This window comes from Ranitomeya variabilis, chromosome 3 (assembly GCF_051348905.1).
Source record: "Ranitomeya variabilis isolate aRanVar5 chromosome 3, aRanVar5.hap1, whole genome shotgun sequence".
NCBI lineage: Eukaryota > Metazoa > Chordata > Amphibia > Anura > Dendrobatidae > Ranitomeya > Ranitomeya variabilis.
The window spans coordinates 732,353,575-732,378,740 of NC_135234.1; the positions used below are offsets into that span (position 1 = coordinate 732,353,575).

Here is a 25,166-nt window from a genome sequence, read left to right on the forward strand (position 1 = left end):
GATAGAAGGAATTTAGAGAGTGCAAAACAATGTACTGTGAAAGGACCTATTACAAGAAAACATGTCAATTCAAGTAAAAATCAATGACTTCTTTATACTTCGGCTTTGTTTTAATGGAGGGGAAAAGACTCTCCTGACATTGCAGTGGATAAGACATGCTCCATCTTTGCTATTTAAAAGGATCCACATTCATTGGGTCTTTTAAGTACCGCATGAACTTCTGCCATTGTGCCCCCAATAATCCACCAGTACACGTTTGAAATACCCTTCTCCAGACCAGTATTGAATCAGGATAACCTCCACAATATACTGCTGTGCTCAAATGTTTACATACCCCAGCAGAATTTTTGCTTTCTTGGCCTTTTTTCAGAGAATATGAATGATAACACCAAAACTTTTTCTCCACTCATGGTTAGTGGTTGGGTGAAGCCATTTATTGTCAAACTACTGTGTTTTCTCTTTTTAAATCATAATGACTACCTAAAATATCCAAATGACCATGATCAAAAGTTCACATACCCCATTTCATAATACCGTATATTGCCCCCTTTAACATCAATGTCAGCTTGAAGTTGTGGTAGTTTTGGATGAGGTTCCTTATTTTCTCAGATGGTAAAGCTGCCCACTCTTCTTCGCAAAAAGCCTCCAGTTCCTGTCTAGCATGAACTGTGTGCTTAAGATCACCCCAGAATGGCTCAATGATATTGAGGTCAGGAGACTGAGATGGCCACTCCAGAACCTTCACTTTGTTTTGCTGTAGCCAATGACAGGTCAACTTGGCCTTGTGTTTTGGATCGTTGTCATGTTGTAACAGCTAAGTACGTCCCATGCGCAGCTTCCTGGCTGACAAGTATTTGCATATTTGCATCCAGTATTTGCTGATAACATGCTGCATTAACCTTTCCTTCAGCTTTGACCAAGTTTCCTTTGCCTTTGTAGCTCACACATCCCCAAAACATCAGCGATCCACCTCTGTGCTTTACAGTAGGAGTGGTGTTCCTTTCATCATAGGCCTTGTTGACCTCTCTCCAAATGAAATGCTTATGGTTGTGGCCAAAAGTTCAATTTTGGTCTCATCACTCCAAATTACCTTGTTCCAGAAGTTTTGAGGCTTGTCTCTGTGCTGTTTGCATATTGTAGGCGATATACTTTGTGGCATTTGCGCAGTAATGGCTTTCTTCTGGCAAATCAATCATGCAGCCCTTTTTTCTTCAAGTGCCTGCTTATTGTGCATCTTGAAACAACCACACCACTATTTTTCAGTGTCCTGTATTTCAGCTGATGTTATTTGTGGGTTTTTCTTTGCATCCTGAACAATTTTCCTGGCAGTTGTGGAGGACATCTTTGTTGGTCTACCTGACCGTGGTTTTGTTTTTACAGAGCCCCTGATTTGCCATTTGTTAATCACAGTTTGAACTATGCTGACTGGCATTATCAATTCCTTGGATATCTTTTTGTATCCCTTTCCTGTTTTATACAGTTCAACTACCTTATCCCGTAGGTCCGTTGACAATTCTTTTGCTTTCTCCATGACACACAATCCAGAAACTTCAGTGGCTGGATGAAAGATGCAAGAGTCTGTCTGGATCCCAGAAAATCACTCAGCTTTTATGCACACACACTGATTGCAAGCAAACAGGTCACAGGTGAGAATGTTACCTTTAGTAGCCATTCAAACCCATTTGTGTCAACTTCTGTGCATGTTATCAGGCCAAAATCAACAGGGTATGTGAACTTTTGATCAGGGTCATTTGGATGTTTTGGGTTATCATTATTATTTAAAAAGAGAAAACACAACAGTTTGACAGTAAATGGCTTCACCCAACCACTAACCATGAGTGGAGAAAAAGTTTAAAGTGTTATCATTCATAGTCTCTGAAAAAAGGCCAAGAAAGCAAAAATTCTGCCGGGATATGTAAACATTTGAGCACAGCTGTATATTGTGGAGGTTATCCTGATTCAATACTGGTCTGGAGAAGGGTACTTCAAAAGTGTACTGGTGGATTATTTGGGGCACAGTGGCAGAAGTTCATGTGGTACTTAAAAGACCCAATGAATGTGGATCCTGTTAAATAGCAAAGATGTTTTGGTGTTAACATTCATATTCTCTGAAAAAAGGCCAAGAAAGCAAAAAGTCTGCTGAGGTATGTAAACTTTTGAGCACAACTGTATACTATTGCTTCCCAAATGCTAAATAATAGCTCTATAGAGTGCTACAAAACATACATCGAATCCATATATACATACTCTCTCGGCACTTATGCACAATCAGTATGTAAGTAATGTGAGAATAGGAGTAAGGCCGGGGTCATACTAGCGTAGAATACAGATGTGTGCTATGCAAGAAAACATTGCATAGCGCTCAGACCAGTGTTATTCTATGGGGCAGCTCACATCACCGTATCTTTTCTCGGGTGTATTCTATATGCGTGTAAAATCGCAGCAGGCTGCGATTTTATGCGTATATCTGCCGAGCCGAGCCAATGCAAGCCTATGGGTGCGAGAAAACATCAGATACCAAACTGACCATGTGAGTGCTGTCCGATGTTTTTGTACCGAGTTCCTTTGAAAAGGCGGCAATTCATGTGCGGTGTACAGTAAAATCACACTGGCAGGTTAGAATAGATATGTACACATAGAATACATATATATATATATATATATATATATATATATATATATATATATATAGACAAAAAAATGGAACAGCACAATGCTCACCAGCGGGTGCCTGGCCTCCTGGGTGAGATGGTCCACACATCCACCCAAATTGCATACAAGTTTGAAGAAAAGAAGGCAGCACTCCAAATCCTTTTCAAAGTGGAAAATGTGCAGTTTATTCAAGCCCACATCTTTCTTGTGCGACGTTTCGTCTCGCAATGAGCCTTGGCATAGGCTTGAGAAAGGCTCATTGCGAGCCGAAACGTCGCACAAGAAAGATGTGGGCTTGAATAAACTGCACATTTTTCACTTTGAAAAGGATTTGGAGTGCTGCCTTCTTTTCTTCAAACTTATATATATATATAGATGTCAGTGACACACATATATATATGTATATATATTACATAGAGAGATAGACAGAAAAAAAGCAGGTAAATCATCTGCCGCGTACAGTATAATCACAGAGTGACAAGTTAGAATAGAATAGATAGAATAGATACACATAGAATATATATATATACTGTATATACTGTATGTGGATCGCCACCCAAGGGCAGTGGGGTACTCGGTACCGGGTCCTGCAGTTTACAGGGGGATGTCACGGTGACTGACCCGGTCATTGGCCCTGGGACGTCCGTGTAAAAGGGAAAGGTCTTTAATGGGAATGTTCGTGACGCCACCTGTGGTATTCAGTCATGGTGACTAATGTTGCTCTAAGGGGTCCACTGGGGTGATCTTATGGCAGCTAGATGGTATACCTTCCCACAGGTGAAGTGTATCCCAAGGGCTTCCCGGTGTGTAGATGATGAATGATGAATGGCGCAGTGAAGAACGAGGACACAGGACTGCAGTCTCTTTACCTTTACTGAAGGCTTCACCATCCACAGTCCAGGGCACCAGATCACAGGGCAGGCAGAGTCCAGCCAGTTTGGAGGCAAGTCCAGAGTTCCCTTGTCCAGGTGGAAATCAGTAGCCTTCCATTGCGCTGCGGTGGTGTAGTCCCCTACTGCCTATGGCTTCACATAAGGGTCTCACAGATGCGATGTTTCACTCTCTATGTCCCCCATAGAGGATAGAACAATACCCGTATGACTGTTGACTTGAGCCTGTTTATAGGGTCTCTTAGATAACCCGGCTCTGTAGGTGTCACCGTGCCTCCTGGGTCCCCTGAGGAAGGTACACTTACCGAAACGCGCGTCGGGGTGGTCCGGTGTCCCCTGCGTTGGTCCAGGTCCTCCACATTAGGTAATTTGTATGTTACACTGTCTCTCCATGTCTGTAGCTACACCAGTGCCCAATGATATGGGAGACTTATAGATATAGATGCTGTGGCTACCTTTTATTTGCTGTATACTGCTTTTTATGACATGTTGTACACTGTGATATACCTTTGTGCCGTATCTGGGCTACCGTAGGGGCCACCATACCTTTGGTGACTACTGTTTTCATGTTGCTATTGGCATTTTGTTATCATCTGCCTGCCTTACTACACATTGTCTGGCTTTCTGTGTGTATATTTTTTATTGATTACTAATAAAAGGTGTTTTTATTGGATTCTATGACTGCATCTTTCTTGCTTCCAGTTTACTCCTGGGTGTAGGTGCGGACAGGTAACCTGCAATTAGCTGTCCTGCTGGTCTCTGAAATAAGGCGTAGAGGTCCTTACTCCCTCGGTGTTCGGGCTACCGGGATTTTGAGTCTCAGAAGGAGACAGCTAGAGTGGGGCTGGTCCCCTTCTGGTATCCTCTCCTTTGCTTCGACTTCCTTCACGCTCGCTGCAATACAATTCTGCCTTTCAATGTCTCTTCCCAGGAGCTGCAGCTCTGAGGGCATGCACAGCTCCTTTTACCCTCCATCCTCCTCAGACTCTGGTCTGGAACGTTCTAACTCTCCCTACAGACTACCAGTTATATCCATACTAGATGGTGGCCCGATTCTAACGCATCGGGTATTCTAGAATATGCATGTCCACGTAGTATATTGCCCAGTAACGTAGTATATTGCCCAGCGACGTAGTATATTGCCCAGCCACGTAGTATATTGCCCAGTCACGTAGTATATTGCCCAGCGATGTAGTATATTACCCAGTCACGTAGTATATAGCACAGCCCATGTAGTATATTGCCCAGTCACGTAGTATATAGCACAGCCCGTGTAGTATATTGCCCAGCCCATGTAGTATATTGCCCATGTAGTATATTGCCCAGCCCACATAGTATATAGCAATGTGGGCATCAAATCCCTGTTAAAAAAAGAATTAAAATAAAAAATCATTAAATACTCATCCTCCGTCGGCCCCTCGGATCCACAACAGGCCTTTCCCGCTCGCGACGCTCCGATAATTGCTCCATGCTGCGGTCTCGCGAGATGATGACGTAGCGGTCTCGCTGTGTCAGACTGGGATAATATTTCGCTATACTGGAACCACCAGGTCTGACTGTAATATTTGTTGTGCTGTCGGTACACCAGCTGCCCTCTGAATGCTTCGAAGTTTTTCAGAGCAGCTTGATCGTGCAGGTTTGTCTTTACCCATTTGGTGCCGGAATCAGATTCTTGGAGAACAACACAGGATACCGACTCCTTAAATAACTTGAATAGTCCTCTCCAACACTAGGAGAGGAGAAAAAGGCAAACCTTTTGCCTTAAAGCCATTATAAGTATCCAAGATAGAGGAGTGGGGTTAGGAAGAAAGACGGCTTTTGTGCTGGAAATGCTGAGGTATGGAGGTGCTGCATCCATGAGTAAAAAAGAAGTAGATCTTGTAAAAAAAAGTCCAGAAATTAACTCAAAGGGGCAGTCACCTGTTCGTATAGACATCGCTTCTGATAGAGAGGGAAGAAGAAGGAACAAGAAGTAGATTTTGTGAAAGAAGTGAGGAGGAGTCCAGTTTGGGGGTTGTTCCTTGCTGACCTCCCAGAAGCAGACTCAAAAAGGAGGCAACCTCCTGTGACAATAGCCATTACCTCAGCTGGATAGGGAATCAGGTAGGAGTGATATATGGCTGGTCAACCAATGGGCTTTATAGCCTGGTTTGGCATGAGTGAGCTTGAATGAACCGTGCCATTATAAAGTGTCCGGTATAATGCATAGGTGACACTAAATTGAATGATATTTTTACATGATATCACAAAAAAGTGGGGACAGATTCCCTTTAAGGGTTTGACAACCACTATAGCAGTTAAAACATGAACACTCTATGGGCGGTTGCTCTAGGAATGACACTCTCTAGTTGCAATGTAAATTATCGAAGAAAAACACTGATGGCAGAAACTGAGCAGACACTCAAGTTTTTGAGGAGTTTTGAGTTATGGAGGAAGATTTTGGAGTTTCTGCTCAATTTGTGCTCCAAAAAGTCAGCAAAAAGACTTAGTGTGAACACTTTGTAATCATGTGTGTGTGTTTTATTAACCATTTAGTACTATTGGATTAATAATGGATAGGTGTCATAATTGACGCCTCTCCATTATTAATCTGGCTTAATGTCACCTTACAATAGCAAGGTGACATTAACCCTTCATTACCCCATATTCCACCGCTACACGGGAGTGGGAAGAGAGTGGCCAAGTGCCAGAATAGGCGCATCTTCCAGATGTGCCTTTTCTGGGGTGGCTGGGGGCAGATGTTTGTAGCCAGGGGGGCCAATAGCCATGGACCCTCTCCTGGCTATTAATATCTGCCCTCAGTCACTGGCTTTACCACTCTGGCGGAGAAAATAGCGCGGGAGCCCACGCCAATTTTTTCCGCCATTTAACCCTTTATTTTACAAGCTACAGTGCCCAAATTTTGCACATACACACTACTAACATTAGTAGTGTGGAATATGCAAAAAAAAAAGGGGATATGAGATGGTTTACTGTATGTAAACCATGTCTCATATCCTGTCTGGTTTGGGAAGGAGAAATGAAAAGCCGGCAATTGAATTACCGGCTTTTCACATATATCGCGCTGAATTAAATATAAATGCAGAATATATATATATACAGTATGTGAAGGACAGCATCCAATCCAGGTGAAGACAGAAAACACTTTATTGTGCCATAAGTGCGACGTTTCAACCTCACAGGGTCTTTATGCTTGATAAAGACCCTGTGAGGTTGAAACGTCGCACTTATGGCACAATAAAGTGTTTTCTGTCTTCACCTGGATTGGATGCTGTCCTTCACTTTGAATCTTTCGTATGAACCTCTCCACTTGGGTCCTGTGGAACTAGGACGAGCACCACTTTATGCAGCAGTGCTGTCAGCCGTTTTTGTATTATTTGGTATATATATATATGTGTCTCAATGACATATATATATATATATATATATATATATATATATATATATATATACTGTATATATGTTTTAACGAACATTTGAGCACATAAATCCATTAGATGTCGGTTTTGCAAGCCTGCGAGAAAATATCGCAGTACGGATGCCATACGGATTACATACGGAGGATGCCATGCGCAAAATACGCTGACACACCCTGCCTACGGATGACATACGGATCACTATTTTGGGAACATTTCTCCGTATTACGGCCGTAAAAAACGGACCGTATTGTCTTACGTTGAGTGTGACGCCGGCCTTATGCACAGGGCCTGAGTTTTGGTTCAGTCTCCCAAAAAAAAGGGAGATTTAAATTCTCAACAAGTTTATATACACCTTCTACCTTGTTTTACAGTACCATATAACGGTTGTTATTTTGGTTAGATTTTCCAAAAAATGAGGAAGTCTGGTGGAAGAGCCCGTGGGCGGTGGCTGCCAGCTGGTACTGATGGTGGTGGTGGTGCATCTGGTGGTAGTGGCAAAAGCACAATAGCACCTAAGGCTGGAGGTGTTGAGCCAGCGTCATCGTCTGGCTACACAAGGCCTCAAAGGCTCCCTTATCTGGGAGTAGGAAAACAGCTTTTAAAGCCGGAGCAGCAGGAAAAAGTTTTGGCTTTCCTTGCTGACTCAGCCTCTAGCTCTTTTGCTTCCTCTTCAGAAAGTTCCAAATATAAAAGCAGCGAGTCGTCAGTGGATGCTCCCGGTCAGGAACAAGACGTTTCCTTGTGTCCTTCACCCAAACCAAAAGTGAAGGATGCGTCAGGTGACACTACAGGTTACTCCATGGAGCTCTTTACACATACCGTGCCTGGGTTAGAAAGGGAAATTGTTAACTGCCCATTACAAGATGAATCGGACATGGAGTGCACTGATGCACAGCCACAGCTAGATTATTATGCTGTTCCATTGACTCAGATCACTACATTGCTCTCGCAGTGTACTGAGCCAGAATCTGACCCTGATGAGACTATGGTGCCCCGTCCCGAACGCTATAGCACCTTACACGGTGACACAGAGGAAGGTGCACATGACATTGAAGAGGAGGTGATAGATGACCCAGTTGTTGACCCAGATTGGCAGCCATTGGGGGAAGAGGGTGCCGCTGCCAGTAGCTCAGAAGCGGAGGAGGATGATCCACAGCAGCCATCTACATCGCAACAGCTGTCATCTGGCAGGCCCGTATCAGGCCAAAAACGTTTGTCAAAAACAAAAACAGTTTTAGGACAGAGTGGCCATCTGGTGAAAGTAGCACAGCGTGCAATGCCTGAAAAGGTATTCCATGCTAGGAAGAGTGTAGTGTGGCAATTTTTTAACCAAGATCCGAATGATCAGTCAAAAGTTATCTGTAAGAAATGCTCAAAGACCTTTAGCAGAGGGAAGAATCTTCAAAATTTAAATACAACGTGCATGCTTAGACATTTAACCAGCAATGACTTGCAAGCCTGGACTAACTACCAAACTGTTATGACCCCAATGGCAGAGGATCTCAGAGGTTCCAGCAAAGTCTGCAAACACAAAAACCAGCTCATAGGGAAGTGGTAACTAGGCTGACCGTATACCTGATCCTAGCACAAACAACTAGCAGTAGCCGGGGAACGTACCTACGTTGATTCTAGACGTCTCGCGACAGCCGGAGAACTAACTAACCCTATAAGGGAAAATAAGACCTTTCTTGCCTCCAGAGAAAAGACCCCAAAGTTGAATACAAGCCCCCAACAAATAATAACGGTGAGGTAAGAAGAAAAGACAAACGTAAGAATGAACTAGGTTTTAGCAAAGAGAGGCCCACTGACTAATAGCAGAATATAGGAAGATGACTTATACGGTCAGCAAAAAAACCCTATCAAAATATCCACGCTGAATATTCAAGAACCCCCGAACCGACTAACGGTGTGGGGGGAGAATATCAGCTCCCTAGAGCTTCCAGCAATATCAGGAATCACATTTTGTACAAGCTGGACAAAAATTAGAACAATGCAAAATAAACAAAAATAAGGAAGCAGGACTTATCTTGCAAAGAACCATGACCAGCAGACAGGAGCAACAGAAATGAACTGATTACAACGATGCCAGGCACCAGACTAAGAATCCAGGAAGTTTAAATAGCAACACCCCTGGCCTAACGAACCAGGTGGATACCAAGCTGGGGAAAGACAATCCCAGTGCCATACCACTAGAGACCACAAGAGGGAGCCAAGAAGTATAGTTCACAACACCAAACGTCCCGTACCATTGTGCACCTGCTCAGAATGAAGGTAGTCAGCAACGCTACATTGCTTCCCTCACTGTAAGCCCACCGGTTAGGACACCACCGGCAGCAAATGTGGAGGTATCGTCACAAGGCCAAAGCAGTCAGGGAATCACAAGGTTATTGGTAGGAAACACTGTATGTAGGCCAACATCAAGAATACAATCACCAACCCTCTCTAATTCCGCCATGTCCACCACCAACACTGCTAGTTCCACCATATTCAAGCTCACCCTACAAGAGACTCTCGTTAGGAAAAGAAAGTACTCATCCTCTCATCCGCGTACACAGGGTTTGAACGCCCACATTGCTATCCTAATCTCGTTAGAGATGATGCCCTACCGGTTGGTTGAAAGCAAAGCTTTCAAAGACCTGATGGCCTACGCAGTACCACGCTATGACCTACCAAGTCGGCACTTCTTTGCGAGAAAAGCCATCCCAGCCCTCCACCAGCATGTCAAAGACCGCATTGTCCATGCACTGAGGCAATCAGTTGAAAGGTGCACCTCACAACAGATGCATGGACCAGTAGGCATGGCCAGGGACGTTACGTGTCCATCACGGCACACTGGGTTAATGTGGTGGATGAAGGGTCCACAGGAGACAGCCATAGTGGGACAGTTCTGCCTAGCCCACGGTCTAGGAAACAGTTGGCTGTAGGCGTTCGCCACCCCTCCTCCTCCAGAAGCAAAAATTCATCCACAGAGCGCAGTTGCATGACCACTCCCTCCGCAGCTGCCAGTGTTGCACACGAGGTGTCCCATTATCGAACAGCTAGTGGTAAGCGTCAGCAGCCTGTGTTACAAATGAAGTGTTTGGGCGACAACAGACACACCGCGTTAGTACTGGCTGAGTACTTGCAGCAACACACTCAGTCATGGCTGGGCAGTGTACATCTTGAGGCAGACAAGGTAGTCAGTGATAACGGAAGGAATTTTATGGCTGCCATAGCCCTTTCAGAACTGAAACACATACCTTGCCTGGCTCACACCTTGAACCTGGTGGTGCAGTGCTTCCGCAAAAAATTATCCGGAGTTACCAGCCCTGCTCCTGAAGGTGCAAAGACTTTGCTCGCACATCCGCCGGTCGCCCGTACACTCCAGCCGTATGCTAAACCATCAGCGATCGCTGAATCTTCCCCAGCACCGCCTAATAATTGACGTTGCAACAAGGTGGAACTCCACACTGCACATGGTTCAGAGGCTGTGCGAACAGAGGCGTGCTGTAATTAATTTGTGGGAGGATACACATACACGGGCAGGCACTTGGATGGCAGACATGGAGTTGTCTGGTGTGCAGTGGTCGAAACTACAAGACCTCTGTCAAGTCCTTCAGTGTTTTGAAGAATGCACACGGCTGGTAAGTGCAGACGACGCCATCATAAGCATGAGCATCCCACTAATGCATCTGCTGATGCAAAGTTTGATGCACATTAAGGAGCAGGCGTCTGCAGCCGAGGAAGAGGGAAGCCTTGATGACAGTCAGCCATTGTCTGCTCAGGGAACTCTCCTGGACGAGGTGGCGGACAAAGTAGAGGAGGAGGATGGGATGAATATTTATGGGAGGAGGATGTTTCTCAGGGGGCAATAGAAACTGGTGGTGTTGCAAGGTCAGGTACAGGGTTTTTGCGGGACACAAGTGATGTTGATTTGCAAGAAAGTGCTCCTCAACCCAGCACAAGCAGTGAATTGACACCTGGAACATTGGCCCACATGGCTGAGTATGCCTTGCGTATCCCCCGCATTATCAAAATGATGACCGATGACGATTAGTGGTTGGCCTGCCTCCTGGATCCACGATATAAAGGAAAATTACAAAATATTATGCCACATGAGAACCTTGAGCAAATATTGGCTACCAAACAAGCAACTCTTGTAGACCGTTTGGTTCAGGCATTCCCAGCACACAGCGGCGGTGATGGTTCTCACACGAGCCGTAGGGGGCAACATGGCAGAGGTGTTAGAGGTGCACAAATCCGAAGTGGCGTTGGACAGAGGGGTTTTATGACCAGGTTGTGGAGTGATTTCGCAATGACCGCTGACAAGACAGGTACTGCTGCATCAATTCAAAGTGACAGGAGACAGCATTTGTCCAGTATGGTTACGAACTACTTTTCCTCCCTTATCGATGTTCTCCCTCACAGGTTATTCCCCTTTGATTACTGGGCATCTAAAGTAGACACCTGGCCTGAATTGGCAGAATATGCATTACAGGAGCTCGCTTGCCTGCTGCCAGTGTGCTATCAGAAAGAGTCTTCAGTGCTGCTGGTTCCATACTGACCGAAAAAAGGACACGTCTGGCTACCCAGAACGTTGATGATCTAACCTTCATTAAAATGAACCAATCATGGATTTCAAATTATTTTGCCCCACCTTCCCCTGCTGACACGTAGCTTGCCTGAAAAATGTCTTGCTTTTGGCCTCCTCTTACTGACTTCTCAAATTCCTCCATTTGCAGCTGCTGAATGTCCACCATAGGCCATTTTTATACCTCCCTAAATGGGCTGACTCCCCCCACAGGGCCTTGGTCATCACCTGGCGCAAGCACCCGTGCGAGTGCCGTTTGCCTGGACAGGTGGGTGGGCCCACTCTTGGGCGACGGCACTGGCACAGGGTCCCTCATAGTACAATGAAGTATCTCTGACAGTGGTGGTGCACAACCAATGTCAGACACACCGTCGTAATATGAGGGGCCCTGTGCCAGTACCGCCGCCCACGAGAGAGTGTTCCCCCCCAGGACGAACAGTGCTCTACCACTTGCAATACTTACCTCTCCCTGCTCCACCACTGTGTAGTCTGTGCTGTTAAATCCTTCCATGGCACTGCCAATACAAATTTGTTGAAATGATAGATGATAGTTAAAACATACAGGGGCCCTGGCCTCCATTTAGACCAGTTAATACTTTGCACCTACTACCACTGTCTGCTACTCAGCAGAGGAGCCCACCCCTGTACCTAGCTATGCCACCTGTTTATTTATGAACAATTTTTTGGCAGACATTTAGCCCACTTTATTATTTGGGCCTACTCAGTGTCAGCCACTCCTTACAATTGTCCTCCGCTGAACCAAGCAACGCCACCAGTTTAGTCCTGTTACCACATTTGAACTGCATTTAGCCTACTTTATTATTTGGGCCTACTAACTGTGTCAGCCTCTCATTACAGTTTTCCTCCACTGAACAAAGCAATGCCGCCTGTTTAGTCCTGTTACCAATTTTGAACTGCATTTAGCCTACTTTATTATTTGAGCCTATATCTGTGTTTCCTCCTCATCCTGCCCATTGCCCAGCCACTGCTAGATGAGTCTGCTGGTACATTGACCCAGACCACTACATTCCCCTTGCACTCTACACAGCCAGAATCTGACCCTGCTGAAAGTTAGGTTCCCCTTCCCGCATACTATACCACCTTACACGGGGACAAAGAGGAAGGTGCAGATGAAAGTGCAGGTTCCTTCATCAGGTGGGGGGGCATACTCTTTGGCGACGTCACTGGCACAGGGCCCCTCATAGTACGCAAAAGTGTCTCTGCCAGTGGGAGGCGCCACCTGCCGTCAAACACACCGCCGTACTATGAGGGGCCCTGTGCCAGTGCCAACGAGTGGGCCCCCCCTGCTTGCTCAGGATCACAGCACTTGCAAAGTTGAAATACTTACCTCTCCCTGCTCCACCGCCATGACGTATTCCGCGTTTCCTGGGCCCACGAAAATCTTGAGCCAGCCCTTCCCCCCCACAACTTTAGCCAAATGACCCCCAGTTTTCAATGCCTAACTATTATTATAAAGTAAATTAAGATTGACAAGCTTCAGTAATAAGAACTGATGCTTTTGGCATTAAAATGGGCACTGTAGGTGTTTTCCTGTCCTCCACTCACTGCCCACTTTGACTCCCCATTGACTTGCATTGTGTTTCGTGTTTCAGTCGGCCCCCGACTTTTCGCAATAATCGTCCGATTTCACCCAACCCGACTTTTGACAAAGTCGGGTTTCGCGAAACCCAACTCGATCCGAAAAAAGTAAAAGTCGTTCAACTCTACAAAAGAGTACCTGAATTGTGCTGCATTCTGTTCTGAAAAGCACAAAAAGCATACTTCTCCCAAAGAGCGCACCATGTGGCATTAGATGGAATTACAACATGTTTAGAAATATTTTTGCTTTGATGCATTAGCATTCATTTGGCACACAGTGAAGCTTTGTGATTTACTATCTCCACAAGCCAAGGAGACTAATCTCTGAATTTATGCTTTATCACTATAACCAGCCTTGGACGTCCACTCTCCAGGGTTCTTAGTACAAGTGGCGTGTTGTTGGTTTTTTTATTGAGACCTACTCCCTGATGATGGTATTGTGTATGCAGCTTGCGCATGATAAGATTTTCAATGTAAAATGATAAAGAACTCCCTGGAACATATTCTCTGTGATATTACGCTGCTGCAGGAGATATTATCATGTAAAGCAGCTCTGGGCTATAGAATTAGAATTGGATTTTCCATTGTGTTTATTTTCCCTAAATTGAATGAATGTTAATTCCAGACGTGGACGCTTAGAATATCGGTAATAACAGAGCGGTGTATCACTAAATCCAATACAAACCTGGGAAATCAGTGCAAAGTAATAAAGGCTCACCTACAATACTGCCCTAGAGCATTGCTTGATCCATTCATTGCAAGTCCTTGGTCAACTATTCAAAAGGGATTAATAAGATCCTTTACTTGGGGTTAGGCGTGACATTCTTTCCTACACTTGCTACTGGAAATATTTGAGAAGGTTGTATATCCTGCCGCGATACAAACAGTAGACAAGTCAAGATTAGATGAAATCTCCAGGCGACAGTGATGGGAAATATGTTAGCGCACCAAGATCAATAGTAACTGACTTCACCTTTGTGTAAACCAATCAAATAAGTTTGACAAGCACAGACTGTGTAGCTTAAATCCAGATTAACCCAGGGGGATGATCGAGAGAAGTGTGCAAATTTTCTAGTATTTCCTGATTATTGGGATTCCACAACGTTTGGATAATGTAAAGGAATTTTTCACATCATAAAATTAAATTGGTGGAGATCTATAAGTTGAGAGAAGTTTCTAGAAGAAGTACGCTCTCGGTGGGAAATTAAGATTTCCATAATTTGTAATCATCATTCCCTTCTCACTTATCCTCACTGATCACTAGAATGGGGGGCACAACTGATGAAGGTAGTCAGGCGCTAAACTGTTTCTCTCAGTGCCGAAGACTGAATAGAGTAGTAGGACACTCGCTCGAAAACTGCTTCCTTTAAACACCTTCAACTTGTGACATCAGTGTCAGTACCTGCCTCTGCTTCTGTCACAAGATGGTGCCACAATCTCGTTGCGGACGACACAGGACGACAGTGGGGTTGCTCTGGAATCTACCCGATGGAGTGGGTTGTGCTAAGCCTTTTTGAACCTGCGGCCTCTGACAGACATAACACAACAACTGTAGAAGACCGGCTACCAAGAACAAAGTTCTTTGTTCTGGTGATTAGTAGGGATCGTTAGAATAGCATGGGGAGGCACAGTCGTTAGCATAGTATGGGGAGGCCCCACAGGGACAGTTTCTGCAGCTGCCAAATTTTGCTTTGTCATTTATGTGTCACCATCAGTTTCTAAGCAGAGCACATCAGTCAAGATAAGTTTGTCATTGTCTGCTGCGCTCTGCATCTGCAGAGACTGAGATGATGACGCCTTCAGTATAATTTCGGTCACTACCTATGCAGAGCTCAGGTGTCGATGACAAACTCATGCACATCTCAAGTGCTGTGCTCTGCATAGGCAGCGATCAAGATGACTGAGTAGCTACTTAATGATGTGGCCTCCCACAATTTCCTGTCCCTTCTCTTGCTTTTAATCTTGTGAGAGGCGAGACAGAGAATTGGCTGGGAGAACTGTCCCAAGTTAAAAATTATTCCTCTGTAAAAAATGAAAACCCAAAACACTAACAGTATTATAAATTATTTGCTTTTACTTTTTCCAACCCTAAATAGAGTTATAGCTAAGGCTAGAGTTAATGCTAAGGGTAGGGTTAGGACTAAGGCTAGAGTTAGGGCTAAGGGTAGGGTTAGGACTAAGGGTATGGTTAGGGCTAAGGGTAGGGTTAGGGCTAAAGGTATAGTTTGGGCTAAGGGTAGGGTTAGGGCTAAGGGTAGGGTTAGGGCTAAAGGTATGGTTAGGGCTAAGGGTAGGGTTAGGGCTAAGGGTAGGGTTAGGACTAAGGCTAGAGTTAATGCTAAGGGTAGGGTTAGGACTAAGGCTAGAGTTAGGACTAAGGGTAGGGTTAGAACTAAGGGTATGGTTAGGGCTAAGGGTAGGGTTAGAGCTAAAGGTATGGTTTGGGCTAAGGGTAGGTTTAGGGCTAAGGGTAGGGTTAGGGCTAAAGGTATGGTTAGGGCTAAGGGTAGGGTTAGGGCTAAGGGTAGGTTTAGGGCTAAGGGAATGGTTAGGGCTAGGTTTAGGGTTAGCTTTAAGGTTAGGCAAGGGTAATAAAATAGTTATGTTTAAAAAAAAACAAGTAAAATAATATATATTATAGCAATGTATAACTTTTTGATTTTAACATTTATTTTAAATTTATAACATGAAAAAACTAGAGGGCCATCGTTCATATAATAATTACATTAGTATTTTCTTAAAATATAATACATAAGGTTAAGGGATAAGAGGAACCCCGAGTGAAAATGGTTAACAAGTTGGGAGGTGCAAAATACTTATCTAGATCCACTTTGATGGCAGCAACCCTCTCTATGCCACTGATTGATGACCCATTGGTTAGGTAACCATGACCTCCTCCTTTTAATATTTCTATCCTATCAGGTGATGAATGCTTTAGGTTTCACTATTTCTTTCATCTAGACCAGTGCTTATCAAACTGTGAGATAGCAATCACTTCACGGTATAGCCGAAGTATGGCATGGCCCCAAAAGAAGCGATATTAAGGAAAGTTCCGTCTCTGCCATGACATTATTTAATGCAAATCAGCCCGGGAATAGCAAGTTATAAGAGCGTTGGAACACACTAGTAACTTTCTTCTTGGAAAAGATGAAGGCAAAAAGTTGATGCTACTGGCTCGAAATATTATGGGCAGTGCTATCAGATCACATCACACTATCCATGCATGAAATACACCATGTGGCAGGATTTTGGCACCATGCATGAGGTTATCATTCATCCGCTTATAAAAGTACATGGGGAATGGGGAAGTCCTGTCCATGTAAAAAAAAACATCAATCAAGGTGCTGATTAAATTGAGAGTGCCACTGAAAGTGTGAGATGACTGCATCATCATGTTCATTATTTTAAAGGGGTTCACTTACATAAACTGCAATACCATATGCAACCCAAAGTCAAGAGAGGCGCTATTTCTAGAAAAAAAAACTTTGCTTCCTAGTTTTATAGAGTACAGTCCCCCATTCAAGAGCTTTATTCAGAGTTAAAAGTAGCTACAAAAAGCAGCTCTTTATCAGGAGGACTCATCATGCCTATACATTACATGGACAGCTTGCTGATTTCAATTATTTCACTGTGTAATACTTAGTTTCTCCTGTGATGACGCTGCAGGGAAATTGAACAGGGTTCTTCATGGAATATAGTTCATTGCTGAGGGTTCCAGATCTGACAATCAATAATAAACTTTTTATTATCATCAGGAAAATCTTATAATAAAACAAGATTTCCAAAGTGGGAAACTCATTTAAATATTCTTTTAGAATTGTACTTTAAAGAGAAAACCTGTCACTTGTCATAAATAGGTAATTTTGTTTTACCTGGTGTACTGTTCTCCTGAATCCGGCATTGGTTTTCTTTTATTCCTGCGCCTTTCCGTTCTTGAGATATGGTCCTCTCTTAAATGTTTGTAATTCTAGTCTTTTTTTTGCCAAGAGGGAGTGGACTTCTTGAAGACGCCCCCAAGGAACAGGTGAGGACCACGCCGTCTTGGCTACCAAGACTAGATTTATATAGAGGGAAGAGGGGGCCATATCTCAGGAACGGAGAGGCTCAGAAAAAAAAGAAAAACATCTCCGGATTCAGGAGAACAGCAGCGTTTACACTGTGTTCAAAATTATTATGCAAAAAGAGTTTATGAGTGATAAGGTAATCATTTTTCTGTTAGGCATTTAAACTCATTGATGGTGATGTGTGTCAGGGCTCTTTACATCACTGAAAGCAAATGCAGATACCTGTGCACATTAGTTTGGCAGGTGTGTCCAAATAAAGGCAAGACTACTTAAGAAGGCTGTTCCACATTATTAAGCAGCCTACATTTTTGGCCAAAATGGGAAAGAAAAAGGATGTGTCGGCTGCTGAGAAGCAACAAATTGTGGAGTATTTAGGTCAAGGCATGACTACAATCAACACTGCCAAGACACTTCATCGTGATCATCGCACAATCAAGAAGTATGTAGCTGATTTCCAGCACACACGTGTGCGTGCTGATAAGGAAAAATTGAGGATTCTTTCCAACAGGCAATTGCGTAAGGTTAAAAGAGCAGCTGCAAAAATGCCTTGTCATAGCAGCAGACAAGTTTTTGAAGCTGCTGGTGCCTCCAACGTCCCCAGAACAACAAGATGCAGGGTCCTTCAGAGGTTTGCAGCTGTGCGTAAGCCATCCTGTCGACCACCTCTATCCACTGCACAGCAGCAGAAACGGCTCCAGTGGGCCAAACGATGCATGAAGACTGACTTCCAAACTGTTTTGTTCACCGATGAGTGCCGTGCAACGCTCGATGGTCCAGATAGATGGAGTGGAGGATGGCTGGTTGATGGACACCCAATGAAAACACGGCTAAGGCGCCAACAAGGAGGAGGTGGAGTAATGTTTTGGGCTGGAATCATGGGGAGAGAGATTGTCGGCCCCTTTATGATCCCTGAAGGGGTAAAGATGAACTCCATAATCTATGTGGAGTTTCTAAAACAACACTTCCTGCCATGGTCCAAGAGGAAGAATCGAGCTTTCCGCATCAAGATCATTTTCATGCATGATAATTCACCGTCTCATGCTGCAAAAAACACATCTGCATCTCTGGCTGCTGTGGGCATAAAAGAGGACAAACTTATGGTGTGGCCACCATCTTCCCCTGACCTCAACCCTATTGAGAACCTCTGGAGCATCATCAAAAGGAGTGTCTATGATGGCAGGAGGCAGTTCACATCTAAGCAACAGCTCTGGGAGGGTATTCTGTCCACATGCAAAACAATTGAAGCAGAAACCATCCAAAAACTGACAAATTCAATGGACGAGAGAGTTCAGAAGCTTCTTTCGAACAAGGGGTCCTATGTGCAAATGTAACATCACCTAGAATAAAGTTTTCACTTGAAAACTGTTTGATTTCATTTTGTAATAAGCTGATAATGCTTATAACTTCACAATTCACCATTTTTTTGTTCAAAATAAAAAAAAGGTTGAAAACTCTGCTGTGCATAATAATTTGGAACATGCATTTTGAGTGTTTATTTTTTTTTTAAAAGATACTGTTTTCATAGGCAGTTTGTTCCAAAAGATTGCAATTATACTAGAATAGTAGATGACTGGAAAATAACAAAGACTGCAATTCAGAGAGGTAATTTAGAGAAAATATGAGGAAATATTATTTGCATAATAATTTGGAACACAGTGTACACTGTGTAAAGAAATTACATATTTATGGGAAGTGACCTGTCTGCTTTAAAAGCAATAGTCATGTATTTATTTAGTTTTTCTGTAATTTACCTTTAAAGTTGACTTTTTTTTTTACAAATCTAGCAAATAACAAAAGCAGAGCACTGCACTTTCCCTGTTGAATAAAATATGAATTCTGCTGTCATTCTGGACGGAGCGTCACTGCAAGGGTTACATTTTGATTCACAGCCAGAGGTTGAAAACTGTTAGATCGTAGAGCGGATTTCTCTGTGTAGTGACATTAAACCTCCAGAGAAGCCTATAATGATATTTTGGTTACGTTACATTCCCCCCCCCCAGTGACGACACTGATGATCGCTCATATGTATGTGACCCCCCAAGATTATTACTACATTCTATCTGTATTGCCAGAATATTAAGAGTTTTCCAGACCTACACAATAATAGGAAACCTGTCTGATCTGATCAGACGAGTGTCGTTGTGAGATTGGCTGCACAGAGACCAAAACGCGTTGTATTCACAGTCACACAGGCAATCTCAGTATTCCCTAAAGCAGCAGTCTCTCTAACATGTGCGCCCGAGTGCAAGGATGAAACTCCTGCTCTGAGAATAGAAAACACTAAAATAGAGCAGAATGATTCCGAATATAAGGAGATGAGCCAGACGATATACATAGTACATGCATAAAAAAGACTGCATGCCAACATAAAGTATAACCAAAACCATAGCACACCATCTCATTTAGCTACCGGAATTCTGTCATTTATACCTGGATTTTTTGAAAATTTTTATGAAATAAATGTCTAGCCGGAAACCATCAGCAAGCTGCAGTTTATAGATCTGTCAGTCCTATTATATTAATTTCTATTAGTTCTGTTGTGAATGGACTGTGGGTTATTAACGGGGTTATCCATTGGGAAAATTTTGTTTTTACTTTATATTTAGCGCTCAAAATTGATTTTTACAATTGGGTTTTATTTAATAAAAATGTTCAACCTTTGGCTTTTGCAGGCTCTTTGTGAACCAGAACGTTCAACTTTGATGTTGTCTGTGGTCATAAATCACCTGAAAGGGACTCAAAAATAGACATGTAATAGTGAAATATACTTTTATCAGATGAGCTCACTGACAGATCCTCAGTCAACTCATTCTGCAGCCAGCAATAGATATTGCACTTAAGAGGCAAAAGGTGCAACAGTTTTCATGAAAACCATTTTGAAAAAAAAATATTTTTAGACCTGCATTTAAAAAAAAAAAAAAAAGTCTAAAAATTATCCCCTTTAAAGAAGTTTTATGACATATTTGCCAATATTGTATGATAGATGGGACTCCCTTTTTTTCTGCATAAGACCATTAGACTCATCAATTTTACCATCTGTTCATTCTAAATTAATGGAATTTTCCATGGGAAATCTTAACTAAGTGGGTAAAGCCACTTAAATCTGTGCACCCCTGCCGACTGACTAGTTGACACATAATAATGGGATGTTAATATTAGGCTTCAAGTGTCCATTTAGATGTTTAGAAATTATGGAGTGAGGTTTTCTTACATACTGAAAAAACGTCATAATGAATATAAAAGGAGCCTAAAATCTGCAAATAACCTTCTTAATAAAACTGGAACTAAGAAAATTAAAAAAATTAAAATAAGACACAAATGCTAATTTTTACATGTGTTGCAGGATGACCAATTTTAATCCAAGGTGGGGTATCGCTTTAAGACTAGGGATGCAAGGACCACACTGCGATAGTAACAGCTCTGACGTTTTGCTGATGCGGCGTTTATAATTTTTCGCAAAATTCCGAGGGGAGAACGAGGGCTCCCTGAATGGTTACGTGCCAGTGTGATGACCACCGAGCTCTAATCTACGGAATAAATCCCTAATTGGGCACAGACTGACAGCCGGATAAATCAGATGGAGATCGGACTGGCCGGCGGCTCTACCCACCCAAACGTGATGACCCAATCTATCACGCTCGTGACGGGAGAGCTGCCGGCCAGTCCGATCTCCATCTGATTCATACGGCCGTCTCACTGCAACCATTTATTCAATTATTGGGTTAGCACAGCTGAGAACATTTTACCTGCAGTCCTATGCAAAAAAAAACAACAAATGTTGAATTTCTAAAGATCCCAAGTGATTTTGAAATTTTTAATGAAAGGGGCTTAAGTTAATACTGAATTTTTCCATTCTGTTACCCCAATGATAAGAATAGACAAGAATGAATAGAGAGTCTACATGAAAAAGTCAGGGTAACCCAGTAATCGGAGACGTCGCTGCTCTCCTGTCTCTAGTGCCTGTGAGTTATGGAACTCGGAGAAAGTTCACATTAAAGGGATTTCACAGTTTAGAAAACCACTCTACCCCCCGGATACAGTTTTTGTAAAAAACAAAAAACTAAAAAGAGCTTTACTCACCCTCCCATGGTCCAGTTTCGAGTCTCCGCCGCTGCTCACTGTGTCTGCTCTTGTCAGTAGCACTGACATCACGTCGATAGTGCTGCAGCCAATCAGTGAGCTCAGTGGCTCTTCCCGAGTTGACGACACGAGCTCACCGATTGGCTGCAGCCCTAGCGACGAGTCAATGATAAATACTGGCAGTAGCAGTGGAGGCAATGTGTGGACCTGAGGAGGGTGAGTAAAAAATGGTTTATTTGCTTTGCAAGCAAACTGCAGCCAGGGTTTTTTTTTTAAATATAAATTGGCTTCTGGAGGAAAAATCAATGGAAGTAATTATTTATTAATTTAACCCTCTGCTCTTTCTGTCCTAAGAAGTCCAGTGGGCGGTCCTATGGGTGATCGACAACACTCCCTATGTAGGTATACAGAGATTGTGTCAATTGCGAGACTTCTACTCTGGATTTACACAGAGAAGGCTGCCAGTCTCTGAGTAGGACCGCCCACTGGACTCCTAGGCTCAGGAAGAGCAGCGGTGGAAATGAATAAATGACTAGTTCTACGGAATCTGTTCCCACTTAATTACATATCAATCTATTCAGCTAATTTTTCTCCAAGGCACGTTGTTCGCCAATTGGCCGTTTTCTTTTTTCTGCAAAACCGAATCCAGTTAATACCCAGAAATGACACGAGACAGCTGAAGAGGATCCAATATGGCCACCATGGGTGACAATTACCAGTTGATGGTTATGGAACATGGATGGGTTCACGTCCTTACCAGTGTGAAAGGCGTGTTGAGCAGAGTAATGAGAATATCGGCCACGGCCAGGTTGACTATGAACAGGCTGGTGGCCGAATGCATCCGCTTGTTCTTGATGACCACGTGGCAGACCAAGACATTCCCGAAAAGTGAAAAGACGATGATAAAAGAATAGGCCACAATGAGAAGAGCCTTCACCGTAGGGTTTTGCGATTCGGCGCCGTACCTCTTCTTCCCTATTAGGCTCTGCCACTCCTCCGGACTGTAGTTATTCCACGGGAACGAGCCATTGATGTTGGGGATCTGGAAAGACTCCTTCAGGCTGGTGTTGAAGTGGAAACTTTCCGATCTTTTCAATAAGGTGGACAAACCCAACATAAAAAGCCACATGAGATGAGATTCCATCTCCAATGAAACGTGGGACGGACATGGACAATCTCTTTATCCCACAGAGAGGAGAAGTGGAGCCGGACCAGAAGCTCCACAATGGATCTTCATGCCTGAGTGGAGAAGTTAATAGGGAATTGTCACACACAATAGCAACAGATGTCCTCAGCGTTCAGTAAGCGCTGTCTCCTCCAGCTTCTGTATCCTGGCAAGTCTTCCCAGACTGCACACTTATATGACATCCAGGCAGCCAAGCTCCCAGGCAGCTGGAGGAAAGCACAGCGCTCATTGGGCTGCAGCTCATTGACAAACGTGACGTCCCTCAATACTCCCACTTTATCTAGTTACAGACGTTCCTCCTGCGAGTTTGTGATATTAAATGTGAGAAGCATTTAAGAAAATGAATGAGTAGAATAAAACCTGCAACCTCCGGAGGATCCACATTTCCTTAATGCTAAAGTGCACAAGATGCCCTGGTGTCTGCATGCAACAGGAAAATGCGTCTTATACATCTACAGTCAGCAGGCATGTACGAGAATATGGTGCTGACCTGGAAAGATGATGGATGATAGATAGATAGACAGATAGATAGATAATAGATAGATAGATAAAGATAAATGGATAGATAGATGGATGGATAGATATATAGATAGATGGATGGATAGATAGATAGATGGATAGATAGATAGATAGATAGATAGATAGAAGATAGACAGATAGATAGATAATAGATAGATAGATAGATAGATAGATAGATAGATAGATAGATACATAGATAGATAGATAGATAGATAGATAGATAGATAGATAGATAGATAGATATGAGATAGATAGATAGATATGAGATAGATAGATAGAAGATAGACAGATAGATAGATAATAGATAGATAGATAGATAGATAGATAGATAGATAGATAGATAGATAGATAGATATGAGATAGATAGATAGATATGAGATAGATAGATAGATATGAGATAGATAGATAGATAGATAGATAGATAGATAGATAGATAGAAGATAGACAGATAGATAGATAATAGATAGATAGATAGATACATAGATAGATAGATAGATATGAGATAGATAGATAGATATGAGATAGATAGATAGATAGATAGATAGATAGATAGAAGATAGACAGATAGATAGATAATAGATAGATAGATACATAGATAGATAGATAGATATATATGAGATAGATAGATAGATATGAGATAGATAGATAGATAGATATGAGATAGATAGATAGATAGATAGATAGAAGATAGATAGATAGATAGATAGATAGATAGATAGATAGATATGGAGCGCCCCCACACCGCCGCAGGGCCGAGGGGTACCCGGTACTGGGCCTCTGAGTCTCAGTCCTGGAGTGGTCCCGGTGGCTAGACCCGGTCCGTGGCCCTGTCTATCAGTGGGGGACGTCCGGTGCAATAAGTGGTGATAATGGTGCGGTTGTGGGGTGCAGGTCGCGGTAGATAATGAGGACACCAGGTTGTAGTCTCTTTACCTCTTTACTGAAGGTTTTAGAGTCCTCAGTCCAGAGCGCTGTTAACAGGGTTGTCAGAGACCGGCCGGTCCAAAGGCACATCAGGAGTTCTCTTTACAGGTGGGGATCAGTGTCTACCTTCTAGCGCTGGGTGTTGTAGTCCTTCCCTGCTGAGCTCCCGGGATAGTCCTCACAACTGGTTCTGTCTTTCTCTAATGTTCGTTCTCTCCGTCCTCCAGGTGATATGGTAGGACGCACCCGTATGACGGGGTAGGCCTGGAGTTCTTCCGGGACCCTAGAGTCGCCCCTCTCCCACAGCTGCCTCCGTTGTCTGCTTAGGTGTTAAGTGAGACAGCCAACCTGTAATTAGCTGTCCGGCTGTGGTTTGCAGTAGTACTTAAAGTCTCTTACTTGCTCGGCGTTCCGGCCACCGACTGTTTGCGCCTCAGAAGGATGTTGCCTCGGTCTAACAGCACGACTCCTTCTGGTCCCAATTCCTCTTTACTGTATTCCCGTTGTGCACTGGTTAGTCCTGCTCTGAGGAGTCTGCCAGGATCCCATCCCTGACAGGTCCTCTCACTAGCTCTTCGCAGTTACTTCTCCCTGTCTTCCTGTCCAACCCCCAGTTTTACCAGAGTGTGAGGAGTGGCCTAGTAGATAGGACCACCCCCCCTGGTGGCCGGAGTGTGAAGTGTAGTGAGGTGTTACCTGGTCAGAGAAACTCCGTTAGTGCAATCAGACGTACCATAGCTCCCCATAGTGGCGGAGCCACAGTACTGCCACAACCAGGACTCTGGGGCGCTGCAGATAGATAATAGATAGATAGATAAAGATAAATGGATAGATAGATGGATGGACAGATAGATAGATAGATAGATAGATAGATAGATAGATAGATAGACAGATAGATAGATAATAGATAGATAGAAGATAGATAGATAGATAGAAGATAGATAGATAATAGATAGATAGAAGATAGATAGATAGATAGATAGATAGATAGATAGATAGATATGAGATAGATAGATAGATAGATAGATAGATAGAAGATAGACAGATAGATAATAGATAGATAGATAGATAGATAGATAGAAGATAGATAGATAGATAGATATGAGATAGATAGATAGATAGATAGATAGATAGATATGAGACAGATAGATAATAGATAGATAGATAGATAGATAAAGATAAATGGATAGATGGATGGATAGATAGATAGAAGATAGATAGATAATAGATAGATAGATAGATAGATAGAAGATAGATAGATAT

At 43.2% G+C, this 25,166-nt stretch overlaps 1 protein-coding gene across 1 annotated transcript in view; it reads right to left on the reverse strand.

The window, feature by feature from the left end:
• GPR83 (G protein-coupled receptor 83) overlaps positions 1-22,607 on the reverse strand; it is a 50,954-nt gene extending 28,347 nt beyond the window's left edge. Inside the window, exon 1 of the mRNA XM_077299835.1 lies at positions 22,032-22,607. Coding sequence (XP_077155950.1) covers positions 22,032-22,418 — 387 coding nt within the window. The 5' untranslated portion in view covers positions 22,419-22,607. The remainder of the gene's footprint in view (positions 1-22,031) is intronic.
• Positions 22,608-25,166: the final 2,559 nt, after the last annotated feature.